This window comes from Rhamphochromis longiceps, linkage group LG9 (genome assembly GCF_057381845.1).
Source record: "Rhamphochromis longiceps isolate RC_006_pf linkage group LG9, R_longiceps_female_GT1.1, whole genome shotgun sequence".
NCBI classification, from domain to species: domain Eukaryota; kingdom Metazoa; phylum Chordata; class Actinopteri; order Cichliformes; family Cichlidae; genus Rhamphochromis; species Rhamphochromis longiceps.
This window is the reverse complement of record NC_140565.1, coordinates 10,231,517-10,249,904: the sequence shown is the minus strand read 5'-3', so window position 1 is coordinate 10,249,904 and position 18,388 is coordinate 10,231,517. Positions and strand designations below refer to the sequence as shown.

General features: G+C 41.9%; 1 protein-coding gene across 1 annotated transcript; it reads right to left on the bottom strand.

Annotated features, from left to right (window-relative positions):
• Nucleotides 1-203: 203 nt before the first annotated feature.
• Nucleotides 204-18,100, bottom strand: LOC146661663 (leukocyte elastase inhibitor-like). The gene is made up of 9 exons (XM_085418191.1): nucleotides 17,924-18,100; nucleotides 5,427-5,612; nucleotides 4,793-4,933; nucleotides 3,861-3,978; nucleotides 1,829-1,971; nucleotides 1,371-1,448; nucleotides 1,136-1,225; nucleotides 884-1,064; nucleotides 204-756 (listed from the first exon to the last, which is right to left on the bottom strand). Exons 1-9 carry the CDS (start codon nucleotides 18,098-18,100, stop codon nucleotides 530-532), a joined length of 1,341 nt encoding a protein of 446 aa, XP_085274317.1. The 3' UTR covers nucleotides 204-529.
• Nucleotides 18,101-18,388: the final 288 nt, after the last annotated feature.

Sequence of the window (18,388 nt, the reverse complement as noted above, 5' to 3'; positions counted from 1 at the left end):
ATCAGAAATGATCTGTTCTGTATTCAAAGGATACACGAAGGACGTTTGTATTAAATGCAATATAGCGACTGATCATATGCTGCTTTCTTTGGGGGGTTTTCACCAACATGTTACACAAATCCAGTTTCTAACTGAAAAGAAAATCCTTCACCATTTTCTAATCAAATTCCCTGGTTTCCCATGTCAGAGATGTCATGGCTGAAAGGATCATCGTATATTGAGCTCAAAGCTAAACTCTTGTGTAGGGCCTCTTTCCATGTTGCACCATTCATTTTAAAAAGTCCTGGTAACAAGAGACAGAGGTGACTTGATGTATTACAGTTACTTCCCAATTTACAGAAATGATGTGACTTCTGACATTTTCCTAGCAGGAAATGTGCTACTGTGGGACACTGAAAGAATAAACAGCAAGGCACGTTTTGTTTTAATAACTTTTCTTTACTTCATTTGTATGAACTAGGTTTACCTTACAAAATCTTATACTGTATATAATGTTTTATGTTTAATTCATGTCAATGTCAGCTCGTGTTTACTCGGGTGAGCAGTACCGGCCCACAAAGAGAATGCTCTTGGTGGGTTTATGTCGGATGAAGAAGATGAAGGGATGGTCGGCAACAAACTCAGCGGGAATCGTTATAGAGCGGACTTCCATGTCAACCCCAGTGGCAGCAGCAGCCTCAGTTCCTTCTTCATTTACATCCACCAAAGCCTTGTGAACAACTTTGGACACTATCAGGTCATTTGCTGGAGACATTCCTAGTAGATGAAGAGCCCAGAAATCAGTTGTGTTTTTTTCTTTACCAGATGATGTTTTGCAGTTTTTGTGCTCTCAATATAACTGTATAATTGATTCAGTGTGTCTCATTGGTGCAATATTTCTCACCAGAGAAGTCTCTCTTGTAGATGTCAAAAGCGTTCTCCATTCCCATGTTGGTCAGGATTTTCTCCAAGTCATACTTCTCCTCCATCTTAAATCGAGGGAGCTTGACATCAACCTCGTTGGGGCTCATCATGTCTGGGCGAGTCCAGTCCACAAAGTTCTGATAGGTCAGCTCCTTCTCCAGCTGTGTGGATACAGTGTCACTAGCTTGTCTGATTGAAACTGGACATTAAAGTACTGGTAAGTGCATCTTACCTTTTCCAAGCCTGTGGTATCATCTTCTATGTCATTAGGCAGGAATATGAGCATGCTGAGGTCATTTCCTTTATACGGCATCTCAAGAATCTGTCCAGAAACATTGTTTTTATTTATTACTCCATCAAAGATGATCTGACTTCCTAATCTAGAAATTTAGGCTGATATTTGTAAAAGACAAGTTTTAGATCATGCTGGTGAAATCCTGTAATAAGCTGAAAGTGATGGATGTTACCTTGCAGTTGGCCTCAGGAATGGTCGCAAAAGGAAATTTACTTTTCTGCTGCATCATCTTCACCGGCTTAGTGTCGTTCTGAAAAATAGGGGAGACAAGAGAAATGTTTTTTGTGTTTAGTCTCAAAATGATCTCAAAAAGTTCTGTCATGGTTTTATTCCAGCCATTGAGTGGATTTGGATGTAGAGCACACGTCACAACACAATTTGTTCTTGTTAGCCGAAGTTTGTGATGTGCTGTTGTTTGAGATTTATTTGAGAACTTATTGGATATTACATGAATAATAAACTGCATTGCATAACTGCATAAAGTTGGAAAGTGATCGTCCTAAAAGCACGATTTTATCCCCTCAGAGCTCCAGGCTTTATGTTCTCATTCAGCAAAGTCCACAGCTCGTTTGTAGTATGACAGATCAAAGTATAACTGCACCATCCTATGCTGCCTTTCTGCACTGTTACCTTGTTCAGTCGAAACTGCACATCAGCAGTCTTCTCCTCCTTAAACTGCGTGTTCCAGCTGCCCTTGAAGTAAATGGCATTCACGAGAACCAGCTTCGTCAGGCTACCCACTGCATCCTGGCTTAGCAAGTCCTTGATTTTATCTGGTAAAAAGAATTTATGAAAACTATTAACTATTACCAAAGATGCACTAGTTACTGTACAACATCTTCAGCTATAAAATCAGAAAACAGGGCAACAGCAAGATGGTTTTTATTTTAAAAAAGGGGGAAAAAGCTTTATGATCAGTATAACAGGGAACAAAAAACAAAAATTCAAGCGTAGGCTTGAAGCTACTGAGGTGGTTGTTAGCGGGGGTGACGCGATGCTTCTGGTATGCATGAATTAATTAAACAGTCCAATAACTCCAGCAGTACTTATCTTGTCCTTTTTGGTCTTTGTTCCAAACATTTTAAGATAAAAGCGCAGCGGTCACAAACGTTTTGCCTTCTTATGATTAACAACACACCTGACGCTGATTACGTGCGTCCACCTTAAATACCTTACATAAACCTACCATACAGGAACTTAAAAAGGTGGAATCCTCAGTGGTGCTTGGTGCCACACCCTCAGGGACTTTAATGTTATATAAAAACACTGACAGCTCAATATCTGCCTCAGTCACTCTCCCTGATCCAGCTGAGTCACCAATAGGAAAAATCTGCTTTTCACAGGAACTTGGTAACAGCAATAAGAGAATACGTAGTTTATTCCAAGAAGATATCGTCTCTCTCCCATATATAACATCTTATTGGAACCGATATGTTCCAGATATCAAGTGGAAGACAGTCTGGATGGTCCCCCATAAATATTTGATTGTAAATAAGGTGAAAGAAGTCTCATTTAAAATTCTACATAAATGTTATCCAGCCAGTCACTACATGGTCAAATTTAAAAGGGACATAAATACTAATTGTACTTTCTGTGGGGATCATCCAGAAACTGTGACGCATCTTTTTTGGTACTGTTCTTTTACACAGAGATTCTGGAAGGAATTTAGCAGGTTTGTTATTGTCCATATTTTAAGGGAGTTTTCTTTACGATGGGAAAATGTTTTATTCTGTTTGTTTAAGTTCCCCAAGAAGTATGAGAAATGTTTTTTATGATGAATTTGTTCATACTTTTAGCTACATTTTTTATCCATAAATGTAAGTTTACTAACAAAACACCATATTTCTGTCATTATTTTAAGGATGTGGAAATGTACATACAATCAATATCAGACTCCACCAACACAAAGGCTCTCAAAACAATACATGTATGTGTATTCTTATAATTGTTACCTTTTTCTTTTACTCTTGGCTTTTTGTGTTCATGTTCTGTTGTTTTGTATACTTCATCTGTTCGTATGTTGTATACTCATTGTTTATTAAATAAAGTTTAAAAAAAAGAAACTTAAAAAGGTTACCTCTAGCGGCAACATAAGGTATCAACCCAAAAATGGCTCCTACAAAAATAATGTCTTCTTTCAACTGGGATTAAGATGTCTCATTTCCAGCAGGTGGCACCACAGTCCTATAACCCTCATAGAAAGTCCTTGCATCCTATTATTATAGATGGTAGATTTATAAATGGCCTGTATTTGTATCGCGCTTTTATAAAAACAATGAATGAATTTCCTGCTGCACTTAAGATAATATAAAGATATAGAATCAATAGCAGCCAATCCTAAATGGGCCTGAAAAATAAAAATATGTTAAAGACACAAGTGATCAAAGTAGAAGTACCCATCACATAATATAATAAGAATAGAAGAATTGGCCTGCTATTTACAGCAACATACTGCTGTGATGGTTTTATTAATAGCATGAAACCAAACAGTAAAACCCAGAGATAGTGCTGCTTAATACTGAATAGAAATTAGACTGGAAGAACTGGAAACAGAAAATAATGTGGACGGTGGACAATCCGGTAATAATGTCTCAACTGAACACAACACAACTGATCCCCAAGGATTTACAGTGGAGATCATTTAAAGTTACATTATGCTTACCTTGTGTCTGCTTCTCCACCCAGCTGTTGATGTGGACCCTGGCCTCCTCTGCATTTCCTTTGAAGTCCACAGACTCAAGCTCAGCGTTGTAATGCTTTTTGGTGCCTTTTAAAAATTCCTGGAATTGTGAAAATAAGTCACTCGAAACAGATTCAACAAACTACGGAGACTTCAATCAAGTTCAGTCACTGTGTTAAAACATTTTCAGTCCTTTGGATGCAGTTGAAGCTTGAACTAACCAGTCAGCCTTTGTCTAATAAAAGATTAAAGCAAATAGCTTGTTGGATGCCAATTTAAGTAGCCAGCATAGAAAAATACACAGATTGTGGGTAAGCTGGTTTGTAACGTTTCGGTTCAGATGGCAGCAGTTTTTGCTGACAAATGTACATTTTAGTATTTCTAAGTATTAATAAATTACTGTTTTACTTCTTTATATATTTCTTTATACTATTTGCAAATGTTTTAAAAGTTTAATCTGCTGTGATGACTGGAACACAAAGGAGAGAAATGGTGCCTTGTCTCTTGTTATGAACTGTAAATAAATAAAACTGTAAAATGATTATATTTCATTTTAGTTTTATCTGTTTAGTTCTATTTTTTCAGTTTTACTGTTTTTGTGTTATTTAGTTTTAATGCAAATGTTTCTATTTTATTGCTGTGTTTTATGAAGACTTGTCTGTTTTTTATCATAGAACATATTCTTGTGAAATGTTTCCAGTAAATACAGTGAACTTGTACTACCACTACTACTGACTAGATGTAGCCAACTTCATGGTATTAAATTAGCATTACTGTCCTAAACTTTGTGTAAGTGAAAATCCAGGGAGCAGGGAGAAACGTGCACAGCTTTGGTCTCATGACTTATAACAGGGCTCACTGCACAGGTTAGTCATTTATTGTAAGTCTAAGTAACAACAGGTTTCCTCTCACACCTCGAGAAACGTGTAGGACCGATCCCCGTAAAGTCTGTTGGCAAGACTGAGGGAGTATGGAGCATCAGCCTTGTTCAGATCAGTTAGTAGTTTGGCAAACTTGGCGTGGACATCGTCCTCGTCGGTCTGGGGTTTCAGACACTGTGAACAGCCAGAGAAGACTTACGTGTTATAAAGCCACGATGAACAAAAGACAGATGAAAGACAGCTAATATGGCTAACATAACTCTGCATTGGCCTTTTTGAATGTATCAATGTTAGTTTATTTTCATTTGGTAATAGCTTTCTCATCACTAACATCCACTGAATGATTGGATTCAAAGTCTTAAGGAACTGAAGAGCTCAGTAGTAATCTGTATTTACAAGGCCTCCTGCATCTTTTGGAAAGAATACAGAAAAAGGACAAACAGACGCAACAAACGCTCAAATATGTTAAACATTTAGAACATGTATGATGTTACGCTTTTGTTGACACTGAACTTTTCACCTGCTGCATAAATCTGCTTTCTACTAATTCTGTTTTAAGGTGTTAGCTATGTGTTGGATATATGTGGTGGGAAGTTTGGTGTGAGATACTCTGGAGCTAAAACCTTGAATTTCCCTGTCAGATCACAGTTATTCGCTTTGTTACCACCTTGCGCAGGTAGCCCGGCAGTCTGGTTTGCTGCTGAATCTGCGTCTGCATCTGCGTCCGCGTCTGCATCCGTGTCTGCATCAGGGTCTGCATTGGCGTCTGTAGCGACGACGACGTTTCTGACTGTGTTTGTGTCGGTTTCTCTTCTGCCGGCTTTAGTTTTTCAACCTCAGTAAAGCCGAGGACCTGTGAGGGAGGAATCACTGTTGACATTTTCATAGTTTGTTTGTGTGTGAATATGTGAATGCATGCATGCATTACACATGTTATTTGGATATAAATATGTTTGAGCAGACATTCTGTGGTGACCTGCTTCCCTTTTGGAAATAAAAAAATAAATCCACATGACAAAAAGTCTCAAATTTAAGGTTAAAGAAATATGGAGGGTTATGGACACATTTCACCTCTCCTCTATGTTATATATGGCAATGAAAGTATTCGGCAGCCTAGAAGCCATGCATGTACATATTCTGCACCAAACCAAAAACTCTCAGGTAGAAATACATTATTATATTCATACAGTATTGTACTGGACGTTGACACATACTTAACAAGCCATGTGATCACAGACTTGGCCATTGAAGAATATCCCATTTCTTGTCTTGAGAAACTCTCTGGTTTATTTTGCAACAGTTTTTAGTTTATTTCCATTTGAACTGTGAAGCTTTGTCTAAATGGTTTAGCTGAATCACCATAATAGCTTATTATTGTAATATTGGGTTTCTGGGCTTTATTCTGTGGTAAAATATTAACGACTACTGTTATTAAAGCCACAAATTTTCCCCTTGCTTTGGCAAAGATCATCTGCTTTTATTTGCACTTTCAATATCTACTTATATTCCACATATAATACTGATAGGAGCAAAACCAGCCTTTGTACACAAATCATGATCTGTTTGCCAGATATGTAGTGAAATGACATGATTGATGTAATCATTCTGTAATCCATACTCCTGTATAACCATCAGCAGTTTTGTTTGTTTGTTTGTTTTGTTTTGTTTGTTTTTTTTGGGGGGGGGGGCTTTGTTTCTTTTGTCGGTTGCACGGACCAATACTGTAACAGTTTACCAGTGTACAGTTTGGTTTGTATCATATCTATCTTATAGACTCCAATTTGTACATGTAAATGGAGAGTCCTCTTCACACACTGAGGTTAATTATGGAGTTCCACAGGGTTCAGTGCTAGGACCAATTCTGTTTACATTATACATGTTTCCCCTAGGCAGCATCATTAGAAGACATAGCATAAATTTTCACTGCTATGCAGATGACACCCAGCTCTATCTATCCATGAAGCCAGGTAGCACACACCAATTAGTTAAACTGCAGGAATGTCTTAAAGACATAAAGACCTGGATGGCCGCTAACTTTCTGCTTCTTAATTCAGATCAAACTGAGGTTATTGTACTCGGCCCTGAAAATCTTAGAAATATGGTATCTAACCAGATTCTTACTCTGGATGGTGTTACCTTGGCCTCCAGTAACGCTGTGAGGAACCTTGCAGTCGTATAGTACCATATCACCCTATTAGAGCACTTCGCTCTCGCTCTGCAGGCCTACTTGTTGTTCCTAGAGTATTTAAAAGTAGAATAGGAGGGAGAGCCTTCAGTTTTAATGCCCCTCTTCTGTGGAACCAGCTTCCAGTTTGGATTCGGGAGACAGAAACTATCTCTACTTTCAAAATTAGGCTTAAAACTTTCCTTTTTGCTAAAGCATATAGTTAGGGCTGGAGCAGGTGACCCTGAATCCTCCCTTAGTTATGCTGCAATAGACATAGGCTGCCGGGGATTCCCATGATGCATTGAGTTTTTCCTTTCCAGTCACCTTTCTCACTCACTATGTATTAATAGACCTCTCTGCATTGAATCATATCTGTTATTAACCTCTGTCTCTCTTCCACAGCATGTCTTTATCCTGTCTTCCTTCTCTCACCCCAACCAGTCGCAGCAGATGGCCCCGCCCCTCCCTGAGCCTGGTTCTGCCGGAGGTTTCTTCCTGTTAAAAGGGAGTTTTTCCTTCCCACTGTCGCCAAAGTGCTTGCTCATAGGGGGTCATATGATTGTTGGGTTTTTCTCTGTATCTATGAAGCACCTTGAGGCGACTTTTGTTGTGATTTGGCGCTATATAAATAAAATTGAATTGAATTGAATTACAGTTCACTTCTTCAGTAAATAGCAGCACTGTGCAGTAGAAATATATCATTATGAGTAAAACCTCTGCCTTTAAATGTTACTAAGGAGTACAAGGCTGTAAAAATATATATTGTTTCTCTATGTGGAACATTATATATTATTGTCACAGTTGGGTGGAAGCTGACTGTGTGGAGTGAGGAGGAGAATCCAAATGCAGACACGCAAAAACAAAACTTGATTCTAACAGAAAAAGCGCCATTTATTATGGCTGATTAAGCAGTACAAAAATAAAAAGGCGAAATCAATTCAAAGCTAAACAATAACCTGAACCGGGGAAAACTAGAAAGAAAACACAAAATATCCTAAACATAAAAAAATGTGACGTGGAGAAAATAAACATGAAAAACCTTTAAAAGTGGATGAGGCATGAAAGCGCACAGATTGGCTGTATCCCAATTCAGGGTCTGCAGCCTTAAAGGCCGCATTTTAAGGCCGATTACGTCACCGCGACGCGACGAAGGCTGTCCCAATTCGAAGGCTGCTCGAAATGCGGCCCTCAAATGCGTCCGTCATTTCCCTGAATTTTAAGGACGTGACGGTGTAGACTTCGTGGCCCAACATATCCCAGAATGCATAGCGCGGCGGTGGGTATGGATAATTTTGCCGAAAAAAACGGCGGATGAGGGGCGGCCGAAGAGTAGACTTTAAGTACTGAATATTATGTCACTTATTTATGTGCAGATGTTTAATAATGAAGAACATTAAAACATTACTGTTGGCCACATGTCGGCAAAGTTATGTAACATTAGTGACGTTTGTACTAACTTGGTTTTAAAGCCTTTACTTTAAAATATACGCCGTTCAATAGCTGAGCTTAATCTTACAGAGAATGATCAAAGCTCTTGTAGAAACAAACAAACAAATGAACAAAAGATTTTCTCCTTCATTTCTGTCAAACAAAGTTGTATGACACGTTTCCAGCTGTTAGTATCATGGTTGCTAGGCAACCTGGGCAGCGCAACGGCGGCTAGACCATCCCATTTCACAAGCCTCGCACTTCCGGCCTTAGCGGTCTCTAAGTATGCGGCCCTTGAGGATCGTTGAGGCTGCGTACTTTAAGGCTGCAGACCTTGAATTGGGATACAGCCATTAAGTGCACACAGGAGGTGATCAGGGGAAGCGGAAACACACGGGGAAACAGCTGATTAGAATGAATATAATGATGCCACACGGGAAGTGAAACTAAACACAATGAACATGGGACACCCGATCTCTTCAAAATAAAACAGGAAACATAACAGGATGGAGATATGACACGAACTTGACAACACAGGACATGCAGACAAGAAACACGACAAGTTAAGACACGCAGACTCAACATGACAAACCTAGGAGGGAGACTTAAACAGAGAGGGTGATGAAACAAAGAGATCTAAGAAACACTGAACTAAAACAGCAACCTAGGCAAAATAGAATGAGCTTAATTCATTAAGATAAGTAAACTTGTCGAAATGGTTGAAACTCATTTACCTTATAATGCCGAGTTGTTTATTCAGTACAATATATTTTATTAGTTCATCAAATTTGTGCAATGCTAGGTCTAAATCTGACAAGTGGGATGGAACTACAGATAATATTAAAATATTCAAACAAGAATGTTGAGCTTAAAAATGGGACGTAGTGGGACTTCCGGTTTATGTGACTATGGCGTAGGTCGCACCGAGCGTAGCTCCTGCAGAGTCTAGTTATTATCTAGCATTTCCAGGCACATTTTGACGGGTTTTTTCTTTTTGTTTAGTTCCGAGACAAGACTGTTTTTGCTTTTTGTGTTTACAATGTCGCGTAAGGTTAATAAGAGCGCAAGCACCTCTCAGCCAAACTTGCGGCCTGCTGCTAACACTGCATCCCCGCCTCGTGGTAAAACTTCGCCACTGCCTGGGTCACCCGACACGCCGCTCGTCGATACGGAAAAATTCACGAAGGCTGAACTCCTCTCTGAACTTAGTGAAGAAATTTCAGTACTGTTTAAAAAGGAACTGACGACAGCGTTTGCGGAGAATCTCACGTCTATCAGGTCCGACATACAACAACTAAAAACGGACCTTTCCTCAGATATAACTACCATGCGGCAGGAATTCGCTGGCCTCAGAAGCACAGTTACGGAGATGGAACAGTCTCTCTCCACATGCACGGATGATATTGTCCACCTCCAAGCCAAAGTGGATGCGATGTCAAAGGAGTTGGCCAAATTGGAGAATAAATGCGAGGATTTGGAGTCCAGGTCTCGCCGCAATAATATACGCATTGTTGGTGTGCCAGAGGAGAACGTCCTGTCCGCTACAGATGTGTCCGTGCTGTTGATGGAGGCATTTCAGCTTGGGAAGGAGCCGCTTGTAGACAGAGCCCACCGAACTTTGGCCCCCAAACCTAACACCGGTGAACGCCCCCGTGCTATGGTTGTGAAGCTGCACTATTACGCTGACTGTGCTAGGATTCTCCAGAAGGCCAGGGAGCTGCAGAGGGTGCAGATAAATAATATGACCATTTCTGTGTTCCCCGACCACACCGCTAAGACAGCGCGGGCCCGTGCGGCTTTCAATGAGGTCCGTCGCCAGCTTCGCGGCATCCAGGGAGTCCGATTTGGGATCCTCTATCCGGCAAGACTACGGATCACTTATCAAGGAATGCAGCGCGACTTCGTCTCGCCAGATGAGGCCAAGGAATATATTAAGACAATAACCACGCGATAAAAAATATAGCGGGACAATGTTTGTTTGTTTGAAATAGCGCATGATCCAAATCCAAACATCATTGTGGTAAGCTAAGTTTGTTACTCTGCCAAACACTTGTTTTGTTTTACCTGTCTAATAGTAAAGTATAATTGGGTTATTTTTATTTTATTTGTGCCTTTTAATCTATTGAGAAAAGACTCTGTTGGAGCTTTGGTTTGACACGGTTCGTTTCGTAGTCGGGAGCGTTTTTGTTCAGATTGCTCCGGGTGGGAGCGTGCACTGCCGTCTCCATCGTTTGGGGATGGGGGCTTTTGCTGTGCAGGGGGGAGGCGGGAGGGTGCATTTGACGTGTTATTATTATTTTTATTCTGAAGCTGTACTTCTGTTGTTGTGGGTTTGCGTTGTGTGTTTGTGTGAGTGTGTTTTTCCCACTTGTTCTTTCTTTGGGGGTGAAGAAATAAGTATTTTCTCTTTTATCTTTCTGCAATGACCAGTACTTCAGGTCAGTCCTTAGGCAATAGTGGTATTAGATTTTTAACTTGGAATGTCAAAGGTACAATTAAAACCCAGGAGGGCATGGAGCTACCTGCCAGGGAGCAGCAGGTAAGCGCATAGTCCCTCCTGATAGCCCTTAATGTCTAAGTGTATTTAAAATTGAGAGGTGGGCAACGACGCCAGGGGTGAGGTGTACACCCTGATGGTAATTTGGACTCCGTGATTGTGCCCACCCCCAAGATCCTATATGTATGTGTAATGAGAGTGTGAATAATGTGAATGTCTAAGTTGTGGGATAAAATTGAGGCAGAGGCAGCCAGAAGGGGACGGGGGGACGGGGGGGGGGGGGGGGGGGGTAGCCTCCTCTGCACCCTGGTGACATACCCCTACTCCAAGGCCCTGCATGTGTGGGTGGTTGTGGTGGAGCTGGAAGAGGGAGGCAGCTGGAGATGGGGAGGGAAGGAAGGGAGGGGCAGGTAACCCCTCCCTGGGGCCAGCTCCCCCGCTGACCCCAGTAGGCACTCCCATACTCCGCGACCCGCCAGGGAAAGGGGGCCCAGGCCCATCTAGACCGAGGCCCAGTGCAGCAGCGCCCCCCGGCCCCACAGAGCCCGGGACAGTCCACCCAACCCCACCACAGAGAAAACTGCACCCACCCCACCATCCACTCATCTTCCAGACTACATAAGACAGTAAACGCCCAGGCTGAGATCTTCCTCCACCTCTCCTGTATCTCCCCCTCCTGCAGAGAGAGTTCCTGAAGAGAGGAGAGCTCCTGCAAGATGTGACCATCTCCCCCACCAGTTGAAGATTGCACCTTAGAACACACATGCATCAACACTACAATGAGCGGGTGGAGGGAGGTTTGGAGTCTTCTCCCACCCCCGTTCTCTGCGGCCTGCTGGAGCGGGAGGGCTAAGAGGAGTTGGCCGTCCGACTGCGGTCTGGGGTGTGGGGCCTCCCTGCTGCTACGGAGTCGGGGTGGTCTGCCTCTCCCCACCGCAGGGAAAAGGGTAACACCACCTGGGTCTGGGTGCAGTTCCCCCCTCCAGGGGCAAGGGTACCTAGACCCGGTTTGTAGAGTATGCTTGGGGAGTGTGATCGTGTGTACAGCGTCTCTTTATGTCTGTCTCCACGTTGGTTGAGTGTGGAGTAAGTGCACATGAGAGCATGAGGGTGGGAATGGATGTTTGTGTCTGTGTGTGCCTGTATGTCTGTGTCTATATGTCAGGTTGGGTATCAGACGCCACCTCTTTGGGGACATCTCAGGCCCTCCAAGGTTTGGAGGCCTATCTCCACCCACCACCACTTCCCCTGCCGGTGGCGGACTCCCTCAGGTGTCGGTGCGTTGGTGGTTCTTTGTGTCTGGGGGTGGGCGTCCGGGTACACACCGGCTCACTCCTTGGCGGCCGCTTATTGGGGCCTGGAGCCTGGGGCTCGCTCGGGCCCCTTCGGAGGTGGGGTGCCCCCGGCCTCTCGGCCTGGGGCTCGGTCACTCAGGCACAGCTGGGGGCCGGCAGAGCTCACGGGCGCGTCACTGCAACCCCCCCTGGCTTCTGCTCCGCGGCTGCTGAGTGAACCCTCATCTGGGACTCTCCTCAGCTCTTACTGGAACAGTGGCGCGGCTGCCCCTCTGTTGGTCTTCCATGGTCTCTTGTGTTCTGGGGGCCTCTGGATGTCTGGAGTTTTGATCTCCTCCATACCCGCTTCACACCCTGGAGGACGGGGCTGTGGCCCCCCCACACTCCCTAGCAGATCGTTACATGGAGAAACCTTCGGAATATAAGCGCGCTGATCCACACAGGTATGCACACGGGTGTTCACTGCTCGTAGACCCAAATTACACCTTTCTTGGCCGCTACTTCGAAGCACATCTGTCCTGCGTGCTGCACAACAACATTGAATATTTAGTATTTACTGCTGTTTACACTTAGCTAGATTAATGCGATGGTGTTGTGTTTAGTATGTTGCTTTGTTTTTTTTTGCTTGTTTTCTATTTTTCTCTCAACAGGTGATCCAGGAGATTTTTATTTTTTTTTCTCCCCCCCTTTCTCACTGTCCCTCTCCCCTTCTGTTTTCCCTTTCCTTCCTCTTTCTTTCTCCCTTTCCTATCCCTCACTCATGTCTGTCCCGTCTGTAACATCTGAAAATAAAATATAATAAATAATAAAAACAAAGATCGACCAAATGGACCAATACGGCAATGCCACGATGATCCATTTGGCAAACTAAATCCATTGGGTATCCTTGTTGGTCTTCAGACAACAATTCTGATGGCTAAAGAACCAAATGGGACAGGCAAAAAAAAAAAAAAAAGAAAAAAAAGAGGAATGTCAAAGGTATGAATAGCCCAATTAAACGATCTAAAATATTCTCGCCTCTTAAACGTTTAAAGAGTGATCTAATGTTTTTGCAAGAGACCCATTTGCGAAATCGGGATCATCTTAGGCTCAGGTGCCCATGGGTGGGTCATACTTTCCATTCAATGTTTAATTCAAAAGCCAGGGGGGTGGCGATCTTAATAAACAGAAGGGTACAGTTTACAGCCTCTGAGATTAAAGCTGACAAAAACGGGGGATATTTGGTTGTTGTAGGCACCATGTACAATGTACCCGTCCTCTTAGTCAATGTGTATGCGCCAAATTTTGATAATCCAGGTTTTACAGATGATGCTATTTTTGAGTAGTCTCCCTTCCCTTGATACTCATCTTTTGATATTGGGTGGTGACTTAAACTGTGTTATTGATCCTGCCTTAGATCGCTCGAATCCTCGGACCCTGACCCAATCCTCTATGTCCAAGTCTATTTCGGAGTTTATGTTTCAGAATGGTTTTGTAGATCCCTGGAGGTTTTCTAACCCTACCACCAGAGCGTACTCTTTCTTTTCTCAGGTACATCAGTCCTTTTCGCGGATTGATTATTTTTTTGTGGACGGTTCCCTTATTCCAAAAGTACTGTCATCTACGTATCATCCTATTGTCATTTCCGATCACGCACCACTTAGCGTTGACATCAAGCTCATAGCCCAGTCCTCTTTTTCCTCACCCTGGAGATTTAACTCTTTGTTGCTTTCGGATGAGGGGTTTGTTACCATTATCAAATCTGCAATTGATGAATTTATGGTGTTTAACGACAGCGATACTGTTATGAGGTCATTGCTTTGGGAATCTCTCAAGGCATATGTGCGCGGGCAAATAATTTCTTTCTCTGCCCATTCCACTAAAAGCCACAAAGCCAAACTTCAAACTTTGACTACACGAATTTGTGACATAGATAGACAGGTTGTTGACAGTCCCACTCCTGATTTGCATAAAAGACGACTTGACTTGCAGACCGAATTTGATTTACTTTCTACAGCAGATGCTGAACGACTCTTACTTCGTGCGCATGCGACTTATTATGAACATGGTGATAAGCCCAGAAGGCTTTTGGCCCATCAGTTAAAACGTCAGGCCTCTTCTCGATTAATTTCTCAAATTAAAGATGCGGCAGGCAACTTGGTCTCTGATTCAAAGGAAGTAAATGAGGTGTTTAAGACGTATTATTCCTCCCTATATGAATCTGAATCTGCTGCTGACGCCTCTGAGATGGATTCTTTTTTTAACGGTCTTATAATGCCCACTGTCGATCCTGTTATAGCTGAACAATTAGATGCCCCTTTTAGGTTGGATGAAATTGTGCATGCAATCAAGACCATGCACAATAGTAAGGCACCAGGACCTGACGCGTTTTCAGTTGAATTTTTAAAAACATTTATAGACAAGTTAGCCCCACTACTTCTTTCAGTGTATAATGAATCTTTTGAACGTGGTCTATTGCCCCCTACATTGTCTCAAGCACTAATTACTGTTCTCTTAAAGAAGGGTAAGGATCCTACGTCTTGCACCTCGTATAGGCCTATTTCACTGCTGAATGTTGATGTTAAAGTCTTGGCTAAAATTTTAGCAATTCGCCTTGAAAAGGTTCTTCCTACTATTATTTCAGATGAACAGAATGGCTTTATTAAAGGCCGCCAGCTGTTCTTTAATGTCCGCACGCTTTTGAATGTCATTCTTTCCCAACACTCGACCACTAATTCAGAAGTAGTTATCTCACTTGATGCTGAGAAAGCTTTCGATCGTGTGGAGTGGAGCTTTCTCTTTGCGGTCTTACAAAGATTTGGTTTCAAGGACAGATTCATTTCATGGATTCGACTGTTGTACAAGGCACCCCAAGCCAGTGTATAGACAAATGGTGTTTCCTCTGGCTACTTCTCATTGTCACGCGGCACGAGATAGGGTTGCCCCCTGTCCCACCTACTTTTTGCTATTGTAATTGAACCCCTATCTATAGCTTTGAAGGCCCTTCCTCATTTTCGTGGTATTTCCCGGTCAGGCCTTGACGTAAAATTGTCTTTGTATGCAGATGACCTGCTTCTATATGTTTCTGCTCCCTTATCTAGCATACCATCGATTGTGTCTCTATTAAACAAGTTCGGCTCTCTGTCAGGTTACAAAATAAATCTTCTTAAAAGTGAATGTTTCCCCATAAATTCTTTAAGTCTTACACTTAAACAATCTGACATTCCTTTTAGACTTAGCCCTGCCGGCTTTAAATATTTGGGAGTTAACGTGACTCGTACTTTGTCTTCTCTATACTCTTCCAATTTCTCCCCTTTAATGACTCAAATTCAATCAGATTTTCAGAGATGGAATTCACTACCTTTGTCACTAATTGGTCAGATCAATGCTGTAAAGATGAACATTTTGCCTCGATTGTTATTTCTGTTTCAGAATATTCCTATATTTTTACCTAAAGCTTTTTTCAAAAAGTTAGACCAGCTAGTTACATCGTTTTTGTGGGGAGGGAAACACCCCAGGGTGAGGAAATCATTATTGCAGAGACTGATGTTTGATGGTGGTCTTGCCTTGCCTAACTTTTTATTTTACTATTGGTCCTCTCATATTCACAAATTGACCCATTAGCTTCAATCTCAAGAACTGCTGTGGTGTAAACTGGAACGCCTGTTGTGCACTTCCTCATCCTTAGAAGCTTTATTGTTCTCTCCACTACCACTTAAGCCTTCTCATTTCACCCAAAACCCCGTGGTACAGTCTAGTCTAAGGGTCTGGTCACAACTCAGGAGTCATTTTAAGTACATCTCTGCGTCAGTACAGATGCCCATCACGCAGAACCATCTGTTTACTCCTGGCCTCATTGATGGTACCTATGTACAGTGGAAGCATCATGGTATTAATACCTTTAAGGATCTCTATAAAGATGGCACTTTCTTAACTTTTTTAGACCTGTGTTCAGAAACAAATCTTCCGGCTACCAATCTATTCCGTTATTTTCAGGCACGGCATTGCACTTCTGCTCTCTTCCCCTCCTACCCTCTTCTTCCTAATGTCCAACCATGGGAGGAATTCTTATCCCTTAAACCCAATAAGAATTCAATTATATCTTTAATATATGAACAACTTATGGATTTAAATGTCCATTCAGTTGCTAAAATTAGGGGGGCTTGGGAGCGGGAGTTAGGAGTAATTTTTTCGGATCAGCAATGGGAGAAAGCAGTATCCAATGTCCGTTATAGTACGTCCTGTGCCAGGTTACAACTTATCCAGTTCAAGGTGTTGTACAGGGTTTACTATTCAAAGTCTCGTCTGTCTGAGATTTACCCACAAGTGATGGATCAGTGTGAGAGATGTCATGCCACCCCATGTGACCTAGGCCATATGTTCTTTCTGTGCCCAAGACTCCATGGCTTCTGGAGTCAGTATTCAGTTATTCTTTCCAAGGCTCTTGGGACCCAAATCTGCATGGACCCTTTTCTAGCTGTTTTTGGGCTTCCAGTCAACACTGGTCTAACCGACCCTACACATTTCAAAATTTTAGCCTTTACATCACTTTTGGCTAGACGTTGCATCTTACTCCTTTGGAAATCTTCAAAGCCACCTTCAGTTTCTTTTTGGTTTAGAGATGTGATGTCATTTCTTAAATTGCAAAAGATAGGCCTTGTGGCGAAGGGCAAATACAGAGAATTTTATCGTATCTGGGGCCCCTTCGTAGACTATTGCAAGTCATTAAATGCTCTACCTGCTGATTAATATCATATCTCTCCCCCCCCCCCCTTTTTTTTTTTTTGTGTTTGTTTTGGGGTTTGTTGTTTGTGTTTGTTTTGGGTTACTTATTAGGTTTTGTTTTGTTTGTTTATTTAAGTGTGTGTGTGTGTGTGTGTGTGTGTGTGTGTGTGTGTGTGTGTGTGTGTGTGTGTGTGTGTGTGTGTGTGTGTGTGTTATCGTATCTGTTCATGTAAGAAAAACTAAAAAAATATGTGAGGGGAACAGATTGTATTGTCATTGTAAACCACTGTACACTTGTCTCTCAATAAAAATATGAAAAAGAAAAATGGGACGTAGTGTAAAGCAGGGCAGGGTAAAGGCTGATCATTTTTGTCATTTACACAGTAAAAAACATAAAGGTTGAAAATGTATTATAGTTTAACAACTTTGGTTGAGAAGTTAACAATTATATTTTATGTTTGTCAATTTTTTTGTCCATATCAACTTGTGTTTAAGTCGCAAACACTAACAGGGGAAAAAAAAGCCTGCCTGGGCTTGTTCTTGTCTAATTCCAGTAGCTAATCGGGAACTTGTCCTGACTGAAATTCAAAGTCTCCTGTTTGATGTCATGCTTCACAGTGCAGTGGAATTCATTATTCCTTTCCTGAACCTCAGCCAACACAAGCATTCCCTACCTGTTTTGCTGACACTGGGAAACCAAGTGAGTAATGAATGCCTGCACAGACACTTTCTCCTGTCACACCCCACTCTGCCTGCTGGGTTAAAAAAAATTCCACTAGAAACCCTCCTCAAACCTTCCCATTATCCCCATTATAAAAATGTATTAAAATATATTTGTGATCTCCTATTATTATCTCCTTTCAATACAAAATAACCTGCTTTTACTCTCCTTTAAATCCTTCATACATCACTGTACTGTGCACTCAGTTACCCGAACACCTGAAACCACACCTTCCTCTTTTTATCTTGATGAGACAGATTCACACACACTTCCCATAATATTTGAAAGCAGACGCTCTGATCCCAATGGGTGCCACAACATGTATGTATTTCACAACATGTGCATATTCTACCTCTGACATCTGTGTGGCTGTGCTGCCCCTCGCCCCCAGCATCAGCATGGCGAGGGCTGCAGAGACGCTGAGACCAGAGTAGAAGATGTTTCCAGTGCTGTCCTCCTCACTCAACGTTTTGAGCATAGCCAGAGAGAAGGCAGTGCTAGCTTTGGATACAGGGACTGATGATGCCATTGTATCTAAAAATAAATAAATAAATAAATAAATAAATATTAAACTGATGTCATATATCAACGTGTTGATACAGGTTGCCACTTTTTTCTGCCACTATTTTTTATATAGTAATAAACAATCAAGCTTTTAATAAAGTTCAAAGACTTACAGCAAATGTATGCACAGCATTTAAAGAACAGACACTTCTTTATAAATTCTGCATTTCTTCCTGGTATCCTGAATTTTAGCTTCTGGGCAAAATCCTGCCTGATTGTGATCTGTTTAAGGAATGTCCTCAAAAACCAACAA